Source organism: Neodiprion virginianus, chromosome 6 (genome assembly GCF_021901495.1).
Source record: "Neodiprion virginianus isolate iyNeoVirg1 chromosome 6, iyNeoVirg1.1, whole genome shotgun sequence".
NCBI lineage: Eukaryota > Metazoa > Arthropoda > Insecta > Hymenoptera > Diprionidae > Neodiprion > Neodiprion virginianus.
The window spans coordinates 1,144,408-1,157,501 of NC_060882.1; the positions used below are offsets into that span (position 1 = coordinate 1,144,408).

The window sequence follows — 13,094 nt, forward strand, 5'->3', positions numbered from 1 at the left end:
TCATCACTCTGGCATAAATTCCCTATAAATTTAACACGGTTCGTTTATCCGATCAACCGTACAAAGGTACAAATTGCGAGTCCTAGAAATTTTCTCTCCTTGTTTCAAGAACCGCGGATCCGATCGATCCTAAACGGATTCGCATCGCGTCCTGCGGGTCCAGTAAAAACCTCGTAAGTCGATCCTTCTTCTAAAAGAGCCTGGTTACTCGTCGAAGCGACCGCCGCGAAAGAAACGCGCGCATCGTGAAACGCGGCGGAAGAATCGGAAGAATCAGAAGCGTCGGCAACAGCAGCAGCAGCAGCAGCGCCCTTCGTGCGGGGATGTTGTTTGCCCATGAGGGATGAATTCGTCGGAGGGGTGGAAAACCGGAGGAGGAAGAGGAGGATGCGCGGAGGACGAACGGCGAGGAAAACAGAGAAGGGCGGCGAAGGACGAAGGGCAGCGGAGGGGGAGGCCGTCGGTGGAGGTGGTGGGGGTCGCGCCGAGGGTTGGGGTGGGGGCTGTTTGACTACAGCGAGCGCGAGGCGACTGTCAGTTAGTATTGGGTTAGGTCAGCCCGAGGGAACATCGTCGTTCGTAGAGTAGTTGTTGTTCGTGACTCGACTTCTCGAGACGCATTCGTGTACAGGATGAAAATATTTGCGGAAAATCGGACAAGGGAATAAAAGAATTTTCCGAGTATATCAATAACAATAACGGATTTCGATAAAGACGAAACAAAATTCAAATTAATTTATAACTATGTAAACTAAACTAAAAAAAAAGAAAAAATAAACGAAGTACGGACGTTCAATATTTACGGATAAATAAAATGTGCTAAACCAATCTAATACTGAAACAAAAAAATACACACATGTTTTTTTTTTGTCATGTTAACGATAATATACTATACGCAAGGAACACGAGAAGCAAAAGAGGAAATTCGACGAATTTCAATTGGGCGATTTTGATGAGAAGAGCGACCGAAGATGGTCGGCAATTTTAAAGATTGATAAAAATAAATACATAAATAAAAGAGACGAATCGTCGGACCTGATGCAACGTTACCAAAACTGACCAGTCACACTACCTCAGATATACATTAACCATTTGTCGTAGACTGATTATTAATTATTGATATTTTGACGGTAATTAGTTCGTTTCACTTAAAAAAGTTATCGCGAGCACGTTGAAACCCGATGAGGAATAATGTAACAACGAAGTACGGTGGGAGCGTTACGTGTACAGAGTGCAACAACAACGAGAACCGATAACTGTTTCAATTTAACGAGAAAAACGTCGGTGTAACAAGCCCGAGTACACACGTACATTATATCACGATACATTGTGCATAGGACAATGTACAAACTATATCCGCAACTCGACAGTTCCTTGAAAACGCTGATTATTTGAGACTTACGTGTTTTCGTTTCCTACGTACGATAAATAATATATTATATAAATATTTATAAAAATAGAATATATATATATATATATATATATACAGATACCAGACACACCCCCCCACACACACACACACACACACACGTCCACATACACGTAATACCTCGTTGGATGATAAACCGTGTAAAGGAAGAACAAGAAGGAATAAGCGAAAATAAAACCAGGGACCGGTGAAGTGCAACAAATCGTATTATTATTCTGTGTGATACCCGAGGCTCGCACTTGGGCTACTCGAGTGGATGGAGTGGAAAAGTGAGAAGGAGACAACACGTCGTCACGTCGCGTAGAATGGCATTATCTTATCTTCAGGAGGCACAGATCAACGCAGGTAGGAGCACGGACTCTTGGAAATTATCTATCCATTTCCCGCGATTCCTCCCGCTGTTTCAGAATACTTCGCATGGATTCCTCTGTTTTCCCCGCCCCCAAGATTCCCATTTTCCTTCCCTCCCCTCCCGCTTTTTTTCCTGCGGTTGCCGTCGGCCAAACTCACGATCCGTTGCGAATTGCCGGCGCACGAATTTCCGGGTATCTTTTTTTCTTACACGGGGTTAGGAGGAGTTTTTTCACGATCCTTACTCCCGAGCGATACACGTTGCTAATTATTTTTCATCGAGCCAAGCGATCGTATCAACGTTTGAAAACTGCCTGCGCAATTAAAAAGAAGAGAGATTTCGATATTTGTGTGCAGAAGTGACGATCCACGCGGGGCTGCGGAATCAATTGATGAAATTAAGCGGAAAGAACTGTCGTCGGGAGATCGAGACGTTATAAAATTACCAAGAATGAAATCGGTACAGGTGTTTGATTATAACAGCTTACATAATGTGATGAATTGTTCTACATCTTGCTGAATTCTGCGTCAATTCTACAAGTAAAAGATCAAAAAGAAAGAAAGAAAAGTATCCATCCTTCCCGGAATCAAGGGTGAGGTATAATTAAAAGATGGCAGGTTTCGTTGTTGCAGGTAAAAAAGGCAAAGGAAATGGAACAAAATTCTGAAAGAAATACTTGAGTCCTGGAAAGAAAGAGTGATAGAGGAGAGAGAGAGAGAGAGAGGGAGAGGAAAACGAAGCATGGAAAGGTAAAAAAAAAAAATTGCACAAGACCAATTAGGGAAAGGATGCACTGCAGGACGCGAGACAGAGGGTTTAACCGTGGGGTAAAATCCGTACTTATACATCCAGACGTGGGAGGGAAAATGTGAGGGTGAACGAGAGGGCGGGTCGAAACTCGTGTTGCCGGGAAACGCCGTTTGTAAGCTTCAGGAGTCGCGCGTTCTCGCGGGCAAAAGCACCCAGCGAGGTGGGTGGGAGGGGTCTTCGCCCTCTCCCCCTCCTCATCCCCCCAACGCCCTATCGCTCTCCGCTCTTCACCCTTATTGATTCAACGAGCCTCATTACGCGGCCCTAAGCACCACATTAATTAACGCTCGCCAGGGCAAACATGGCTGCCCGCCTAATTCACGATCCAAACAGTCGCACGCTTTGCAAGCGATGCGTGCCGAAGTGTCTTTTTGCGCGCGATTTGAAAATTCATGCCTCGCGTCAATCGATCGAACAATCGATGAATCGTCAACCGCATTCTTGCTTCGCCGGCTACCTACGAGGATACATTTCATCGGTTTCTCTTCATTCTTTCCGTCCTGCCTCTTCTTTCTTCCGACGGCATATTGTGGATCTGTCTCGCGAATCGAGATGAAATATCCTCGGTGCCGCGTAGCGATCGGGGTTGGTTAGAGGTTCCAAGGCGCGACGTCACCCCCGGCGAATTTCCACCCTCAAGACACCGAACGATATCGGGCGAAACGTTCGCCGAATGAGAGACGACGCCGACGAAGAGGCGAATAATTACTCGTATACGTATCACCGGAAAATATCTGCGGCTTTTTCGAGAATCGTGTTTCTGAGATAACGAAGGGTGACTGCTTCTTCGGGACTGATCTAATTCCGCATGCCTTACTCAACATTTGACGGGTATAAATAAACCATCCATCTCTATCTGAAATATTCGCGGGCAGGATAGTGGGAATTGGCCGCACGTACGTGCGCGAGTAACCGAGTCGGTGGCCTCGAATAGAGGCGGCGCGTCGCGACGCGCTGGTGTGAATAGTTGCGTCGGATGAATGAACGTAGGGCGCACACACGCGACTGGGTGAATGGGAGTTCTACTACTCCTCCCGTACTCTCGCGGTTCCCTCCCCCACCTCCATCTCCTCCTCCTCCTCCTCCTCCTCCTCTTGCTCCTCAGCCCTGTGCAGACCACGTGTGAGTGACGTGTGTGTTGTGACGCGGCGCGCCGCGACGCCGTTCCCTCTCCCTCCCCTCCGTGCGTCGAGACGCGGCAACGAGGTTCGACCTCCTCCCGCGTCGTCCTCTCCGACGCTTTGCGATGTATCGGGAAGATCGTGCAACACGCGCCTTTCTGACCTCCGCCACTTTTTCTTACTCCTTTCCAGGACTCCTGACCGGCCAGCACCTCGACATGAAACAGGACTCGGATAAGCAGCCCATGTCTCCGCCGTTAAACAACAACAACACAAACAACAACAACAACAACACGACATCCTCGATGTTCCCGGGGATGGGAGCGGCGGCGGCGGCGGCCAGTCTTTCCATGCTCACGCCGCAGCAGCTTTTGGCCGCGAGTCAAACCGCGGCTCTTATGGCCGCCGGCATTCCGGTTTCGCTGCACGCGACCCTGGCCGCGAGTCCCTCGCTCTACCGACACCACCAGACGCTTTTCGGTGGCTGGGCACCTCCCGCGGCTTCCTCGCCTCCCTCGCCCCTCCACCACCCCCAGGGGCCCGTTTCGCCGGCCCTAAGCGCCAAGTCCGCGGCCCGCCGGACGGCCAACAACAACAACAACAACGTCGTCAGCAGCAGCGCGGACCGCGTAACGAAGAAAGGCCAGCCGGCGAAGAGGCGGGCCGCCAGAAGCAAGCCGGAGGCGGCCGCTCTTTCCGTCGACGGCTCGGCGCCTCTCAGTCCTCCGACGTCGATAAGTCCCGAGGCCAGCAAGGACACCAGGGACAAGGTCTTCACCTGCGGCGTATGCTCGAGGTCCTTCGGATACAAGCACGTCCTGCAGAACCACGAGCGAACTCACACGGGGGAGAAACCATTCGAGTGTCTCGAGTGCCATAAGAGGTGAGTTACGCTTCGTTTCGTTGCCTCGGTTTCGAGTTCGATAATCGAAAACGACCACTCGTCGCACACTCGGCGAGGCACTCGGGCTTTGACGGTAGGCGCAACAACGAGCGACAGTTTATTGTACTCGTTCTCCGTGATAACGATCGACCGTCTCGGTTTCTCTGACCAGCTCGTTCCTTACCTGTTACAGATTCACGAGGGACCACCACCTCAAGACCCACATGCGTCTGCACACGGGTGAAAAACCGTACCACTGCAGCCACTGCGACCGTCAATTCGTTCAGGTCGCGAACCTGCGTCGGCACCTCCGAGTGCACACGGGAGAGCGTCCGTACGCCTGCGAGCTCTGCGCCTCCAAGTTCAGCGACTCGAATCAGCTGAAGGCCCATCTCCTTGTTCACAAGGGTGAGAAGCCGTTCCTCTGCGAGCACTGCCAGATGAGATTCAGACGGAGGCATCACCTCATGCACCACAAGTGCGTAAGCGGCGTTGTAAGGTCCCAGCCTCCGTCGCTCGCCAGCGACGACCTCGACGAGGAGATCGACATCGACATAGACGTTGAGATCGAGGAACCGGAGGCTACGCCGCAGCGGAAATCGGCCGCGACTCCGGCCCGCCGGCCGGCCCTCCACCACCAACAACTACCGACCCCGGTGGTGGACACGTCGGTTCCGATGCCGTTGAACCTCTCGGGGGTACAGATCGGGATACCGGAGCAGACGGAGCCGGAGGATCTCTCGATGTCGACGGGCCTCCACCGGCCCCATTCCCACTCTCACAGCAGCGGCGACTCGCCCCTGAGTCGGAGCCCCAGCAGCGACACTCCCCACGACGACGACGAGGAGGAACTAGACGTCTCCGAGGCGAGTCCCAGCACCCTGTTCCTTCGTCAGAACCGGCAGTTCAGAGATCACCATCACCTCCCCGGTTCTATGGCTAGTTCCGGTGCCGGCGTCGGAAAAGGTTCCTAGTGCTGATCCAATTACTAAACGACCAAACGGGGGTACGTAGTTTCACCTACGTCGCTACGCGATTCGCTTATTATACCGTTACGGGGTCATTCGAATATCACACGTCGAGCTCCAAGGCGGTGACGCTTCGCGTTCATTTTTTGTTTATTTATTTATTTTTCTTTCTTTTTATCCATATTTATTTGTTTTTTGATCGTACAGTCAAATTGTCCGTCATATTATTAACAGATTTTGAATCGTATTATATAAGGAGGTGCGAGAACGAAGTAGATCACGTCGCTTCGAGATGGGAAGTAAAATAACTGCGGGACGATGTGTGATGCGGGGGAGGGGGGCTTAAATGGCGGACAACAGCGTCACGTAATGTTTGGATGGCCCCTGTAAAACAATTGTGTCAAAATTCGCCGCTGCGATCTACGAACGCTGTGCACTTTCTTTTACACTTTCAACGATTAAAGTTGTACACTTTATAACATTAAAAGTAAAAAAAATTCCCCTCGGTTATGTTTTGTTTAAATCATTTCATTGTTTCACTTGTAATATGCGTATCATATTAACGAGTTTACCGCGTTGATTGAATTTCCATTTCTTTTCTATCTCTCTTTCTTTCTCACTCTCTCTCTCTCTCTAACTCTATTTACTTACATTTTCTTATCCTTTGATGCTTTTTTTTGTTTTTCCTTGCCGTCGATCCTAAGTCTACGACTTAATACCATAAACTACAATGCGCAATACCTGAAATATTATGTATCGAATACAAATAGCCACACACTCCTTACACCGGTTCACAGTCACTATAATAATAATAATAATAACTGTTAAGAGGCTTCATATTATATCTATTTTTATTATCACCCTATTATTATTATTATTATTATTATTATTATTATTATTATTATTATTATTATTATTATTATTATTATTATTATTATTATTATCGTCATAATTATTATTATTATTACTATCAACAACATTATTACCGATACTATACTGGTACCACCATCTCGCGAGTAACTGACAAAAACTATACAAGTGTAACGCTATACATATTCTATATGTTAGCCGATTTAATAATGTGTATGAATTATACACGTAATTTCGTATAACTGAACTACTAATCCCTAATTCAGGGACAGACGTTCCGTATATATTAGAATATTACGAGTATATATATATGTACACATTATACATACGTAGAGGCGCGTAACTCGCGTGCAAAGTATGTGACTTTATTCTGAACGGTTATATATTATTGGAGTACGTGTAGTTAGTTGGCCAGAGCCTGATGTACATAGGTATGTATATACGAGACGCGTGTATATTTATATATATATATAAATATATATAAATATATATATATATACATATGTACACATACACACACACACACACACCCACGTAGTTGTTGTATAGTTAGTTGGCTGAGTGTTTGATCTCGTTTCGGTGTTAAATATGTGCGTGTCTGCTTGTGTGCGTGGGAAGAGAGAAATGAGCGAATTCAGAGAGAGAGGAAGAGAAAGAGAGAGAGAGAGAGAGAGAGAGAGAGAGAGAGAGTGAGAGAGATAGTGATAGCGCGGAAAACGGTTGGAGAATGTCTAACGGGATAGTATAATAATGAGGGAAGTGGAATGACGATAGGTATGGGAAAAAAATATTTAGAAGGGGGAGACCGAGATGAATAAGTATATAGGAAAGAAGGAATGAATGTTCTGGTATACAAGTTCCTCTGACAGTAAAAGTAGCGAGGGACGAAGGACGGCTGATCGACGTTCCTCCGTTCTTATCGAACAAGAAACAAAACAAAGAAATGATTCAAAATTAACTTGAACAAAAAATCCAAAAAAATCCAAAAAAAAAAAATTAAATCAAAAATTTCGACAAAACGAAAAAAAAACAAAAAAAAAACGACAAAACAATCGAAACGATCCTCGTCGGCGTTTTAGCGATTTATGATATTATAATATATATATGTATATATATACATATGGTAGTTGCCACAATTTGGGATTTGTATTGACTGATAAGAATTTTTTTTGTCTGTGTCGTCCGACTGTCGCTGCTTTGTGTTACACTATATCATTACTACTATTGTCATTATTATTATTATTATATTATATATAAATGTATACTATTAATATCTTTATTTATAATTATTTTATTTTATATTATTATTATTATTATTATTATTATTTGCCTGGCTAGCGTGCCGTGTTGTTATATGTACGATTCCTAACATTGTATGTGTATAAAAGAATAACGTGAATAGAAAAACCAAGAACCTGTTGAAATACATGTACATATATTTGAAATCGACCATTATTATTTTATTTTTTTACTACACATCGCACTGTTCGTCATGTACATATATGCATACGTGTACAATATTTTATTCGATGTAAGAAAATTTAGTCTGAAATCAGATTTTGACACGTGATTTTCGATCGTTTGTTTCTCTCGGTTCTACGTGGCGAAATGGAAACTCATTCGTATTTTGATTCTCGTTCATCTACGCGTCGATTCCGCACCGTTTTGCATATATAAATATATACAATGCGAAAATCTCGTCGAATTATCGAATCCCCGGGAGTTTGAAAATGCAAACGAACGTTCGTTCGGTTTCGACTGCGAGGCTATATCCCACCGACCATACGGATCATTTCGATTCAAGGTCAAACGCGGGTCATTGTGTTGCGCAAACAGGTAGATTTCTAACGTTTCTTACACGGTACGCGTCTCGCCCCCACCGGTTTTAGAACTACCGACTCGACCGTCGGTTGCACTCCGGTGATTTATGCATACCGAGGCACCCGGGACATGCAAATTTCCGTCAAAGCCAAACTGCCAACTACGAGGTCACGCCGTGCCGCTCTCATTTTTCCCGTCGTTCCTGTTGATCCTCGGCAGATCCTTCGCCCGGGCGCCGCACAAAGGACGTTTCGGTTAGTGCGAGTATCGCGTTTGAAACGCTCAGGAGCTACCCGTTTGCCCACCTCAGCCATAATGTTCTTTCATTTTCGAGCTCCCGCGTATCGCGATGCGCCGCAGGTAGAAAAAGCATACTTTCCCGCGAAACGCCGAATCCGGGGATTCAAATTCGCACTCCGCAACATTGAGAGGGAAAAAATCTCCCCCGCCTCGATGCACCTTTTCAACCTCCCTCGAGGACCTTCGCGTTATATACCCCTGAAACGAAACACAATAACGCGTGTGTCTCGCTCGCGCCTGCGCCCAAAAACTCGTACCTATTTCGACTCGGTTCATCGGTCGCGATCAAGATCCTCATCCCTTTACGCCAGGATAATCCTTACTCGAGTCGCAGCGATTGTAAAAAAATTTCTTCTCCTTTCTTTCCTCTTTTTCATCTCTTTCCGCTCCGCACACTCGATTCGCAGGTCTCCGGTAGACGAAGAACCGAAGGCACTCGCCCCACCTCGGCTGATCTCATTTTCCGCAAACCGTTTCTGTATTCCGAAACTTTCACTCCATGCATGCTGCGCCGGAAAACCTCGCAGCATCTCCGCAGGACGCCAAGATTTCACTCATTTTTCACGACTCTGACGTCGGCGGAGAAACGGAAAGCTGCCGCCTCTCGTCTCGGGTCTTTCGTATTCCCCGTTTTCTCAGCTTCGGTTCTCGTCCAGCCTCGACGGCTCTCGCACATGTTGCGGTGTTTGAAAAAGATTTCTATTTCCCTCCGACCGGGCGACTTGACTTTCCGAATGAAATGAGAGATCGGCAAACGCGTTTCAAAGCTTTTGAGAACCGGTACATTTTTCAATCGAATAAATCGTCAAAACGTGAACCGTGTCAAAATTTCGTTTACTTTTTCTTTCCGTATCGCACACAACGCACGTACAGATACATCGCACAGGCACACGCAAGTTAGCCGGTAATTAATTTGCCAGCGAGGCGAGATGGGTAGACAGCAGTCACAGGCCTGCACGGAAAAAAAATTTAACGTACATGGATTATTCATCTGTTGTTCGGTGAATATATGGACAGGATTTTTTTTTCAACTAAAATCTCCGTTAATTGTGGTACATCTACCAAAAGATATTGAAACTCTCACTATCGGTTTTTTAACTCTTGTTTTCTCGGATTTGTAGATCTTGACGCGTTTGCTTTAACTCGAAAAAAGCTACAAAGAAATTGCTGTCCACGTATTCGTCACAGATGTAAAATCTAACATATTTTTTGTTCCGTGTGACCATGGGGATCAGAAGCATCGCGACCCCGTGCGATCGTAATATTTGTAGGGTTGTAGCCCGGCACCCTGCGGGTATTAATTCGAACTGCGGACCCTTCACGGTCGTATGAAATGAATTTATCACGTGATAGGCCTATGCAGGGTATACCTTGCATTATATAACCAGACGTTGCGTATAATATGCATAACAATTATTTCGAGTAACAGGAGTATAATAGCGACGGCGGCATCGCTTTTTCGGTACATGTAACAACTAACGAATTACTTGTTAGTCCAAAGTTTTCTCAGGAATTGGGTGAAACCGGTTTTTCGTCATCTGTTTGTTTCTTTCTTTGTATTTGTTTTTTTGTTCGTTTCGTCGGTGTTTCTTTTTTGTTTCTCTTTTTTTATTCGTATTTTTTTTTTTTTACTTTTCTCGTTACGTACCGAAAACGAAACGGTTACACATGGTGATTGTGTGTTTGGATTCGATTTTGTGTGGTACTTGTGGTGTAGGTTGAATTGCAAATTACAGTGATAAGTTTCCCATGTTATACTATAGCTATATAACATAAGTATAATGGTATAATAGCGTATGCGCGCAGAATAGAGTATCGACTAAACTGGTAGGGGAAATAGCAAGAGGCCAAGAAATTGATAGAGAAAAAAGGGGGAAACAATGCCAAACAATAGTATTACCAAAAATCGCATTGTTATACGTAGGTATAATAATAATAATAATATGTTAGTTGAACGACTAGTCTAGACTCTATTCTATACGTCGAATGTTATATTTATTTCTCACCTTATTATTAATATTATTATTATTATTATTATCATCATCATCGTCATTATTACATATAAGTCATTATGCAGGTATACACGTAATTATTGAAGCTGCGTTGTGAAAAAGACTTGAATGTTTTACGGACTCGGTTTTATATTCGCACGGTATAACGTAACGACTGATTTTAAAATTTGCCTCAACGAGAGATACACTTATGACTATATTATAACTGACTACCTATACACGCGTTACATTACATTACATTATGTATGCGCGTAAGAAGCTTGAGAAGAAGAAGAAACAAGCAAAGAGTCGCAAATTTCCTATAACGCAAAGTTGATTTCCTCGAGTCACGCGATAACTGATGTACGTATAACTACTGAAACTATAATATTATACCTATAACGTAACTGATAAACAATGATTCCTATTTTTTAATACGCAGTTAATATTATCACAACTTGTCGTACCGTATCGTCGGATTCGTTATTCGTACAGTTTTCACGGACGGGTTACAAGACATTAAACCGCATGTATCATATTATTGTATAATCAAGTTCAAAGTTGAAATGAAAAAAGAAAACGAGAAGGATGAATAGCCAAATGATGTTAATATTATTACTTTTATTATTATTATTACTACTACTACTACTACTACTATTATTATCGGTATTGTTTTTATTGCTGTTGGCTTCTGATCTTAAATACCATGTGTATATATATAATACATATATATATATATATATATATATATGTATTTGTGTCAAATAGCTGGTAGGTCGATAATTATAAGTAGATTATTATTATTATTATCATTATAATTACCATGCTGGGATAAAAAAACTGCATCGCTGAAATTTCAAAATTTTTGTCATAATCTGTCATTTAGAAATCATACGAACCGCCGTATGTTTTGATTAGGTGCAACGAAAGAAATACAAAAAAAAAAAAAAAAACGAGGAAACAAACGACAGCGATGAAATTCTTGATGGTTAAATTAGATTCTTGTATAGGTCTGATTAAATTTAGATTAAATCATGCATTCGGGAACTAGGTCCCGCAACGATCTCGGTGACGCATATACTTCATTGCATAATCTACGTATGGTATATATAAAGTGGTATATAACTAGGCGTTAGGGTAAATAGTCTTAGCAATTTTGTACAGATATCTCGAGATATATCCTGTATAGAGTATTATATCTATATGTACGTACAGTAATGTCAATTAATAGGTTCCCAGTGGCTCAGTTTTTTTTTTCTGTTTTTTAATACATCTAGAAAAAAACTGAAACGAGTTTCTTTACCAAGTAAATTTCATGTGCCAATGACTCGCGACCCAAATGACAGGACAGAGAAACGATGCGTTTGATCACAGAAGCGTAAAATTTTCATTGGAAATAAGCTTGTTTCAGTTTTGATTCCACAAAAATAGCGAGCCAGTGAAAACCCATTGCTGTACATTATTGTACATAATCGTTCGTATGTATAAATATTATAAATGATTAATCGCCCGAATTTGAACACGTACGAAACGCTGACTATTTTACACGCAAAACCGATAAGTTAAACGCGTTGTGTGTACAATGCATACGATGTCGAAGCCTCACTAATCATCGAACGATATGTTAACTATTGATTTCAATAACGCAATCCTCAGTTCCTAAATCGAAGGTGAAGAATTGATAGTTTTCTCAGCTGGACTTGGCAATTTTTTCATTTATTGCCAGTAAAACTAAAAGGAGCAACGATCAGTCGACGCTACAGTTGTTGAATATCGATTCATACTCTAATTGTCATTTGATATTTTGAACTGTCATTTTTTCGCATCGGAATTTAGTAGAGTCAGTCATTATTTCTCGGTCGTCTTCCCAATAAATGAAGAAACAATAACTAAATGCAAATGAATAATTAACGCTTCTCGAATCTGTTCAAATTCTCGCAAGCAACGAGACACGGTACAAAATCAGACCTTATGATAAATAACAAACTAAATTAACAATAATATGTTTCTATAAAATAATAATGAATAATAATATCTGCAACCTACTACTACTACTACTACTACTACTAATACTACAAATCCTATGATACATATACATATACTTTATAGCAAAAGTTACCACCGGTCAAAATATTTCCTCTCACCGTTGTTGAAAAGAGAAGTGAAAAACAAACGTCATGATCGAGTTTTGAAAGGTTGCAACAGAGAAATCAAAATCACAGGCATTGAGAGCGATTTATTGGACTCGCGTGGTTACTGACGGTGTATACTACTAATGAACATGACGCTACCTCACATGAAAAAAAAAAAAAACACACCTAAGATATCTCAACCACAAGACTGATTTTAATTAGTATTCCTATAGGTGATAGAATGCAAAGTAATAATAAATAATAGAAATAAATGAAACTATAGTATAAAAATTTTATTCATATAATAATAAAAATAATAGTAATAATAATAATCATAATCGTAACAAATAATAATAACAATAATAGCGAAGTAAAGAAGGGGAAAGAGAAAGAAAAATTGAAGAAAAAATTTGACGG

The 13,094-nt window shown here is 42.8% G+C and overlaps 1 protein-coding gene across 1 annotated transcript; it reads left to right on the top strand.

Moving 5' to 3' along the window:
- Positions 1 to 567: 567 nt before the first annotated feature.
- Positions 568 to 12,886, top strand: LOC124308238 (protein krueppel-like). Its single transcript, XM_046770774.1, has 3 exons — positions 568 to 1,774; positions 3,905 to 4,595; positions 4,789 to 12,886. Exons 1-3 carry the CDS (start codon positions 1,735 to 1,737, stop codon positions 5,567 to 5,569), a joined length of 1,512 nt encoding a protein of 503 aa, XP_046626730.1. The 5' UTR covers positions 568 to 1,734; the 3' UTR covers positions 5,570 to 12,886.
- The last annotated feature ends 208 nt before the right edge of the window (positions 12,887 to 13,094 follow it).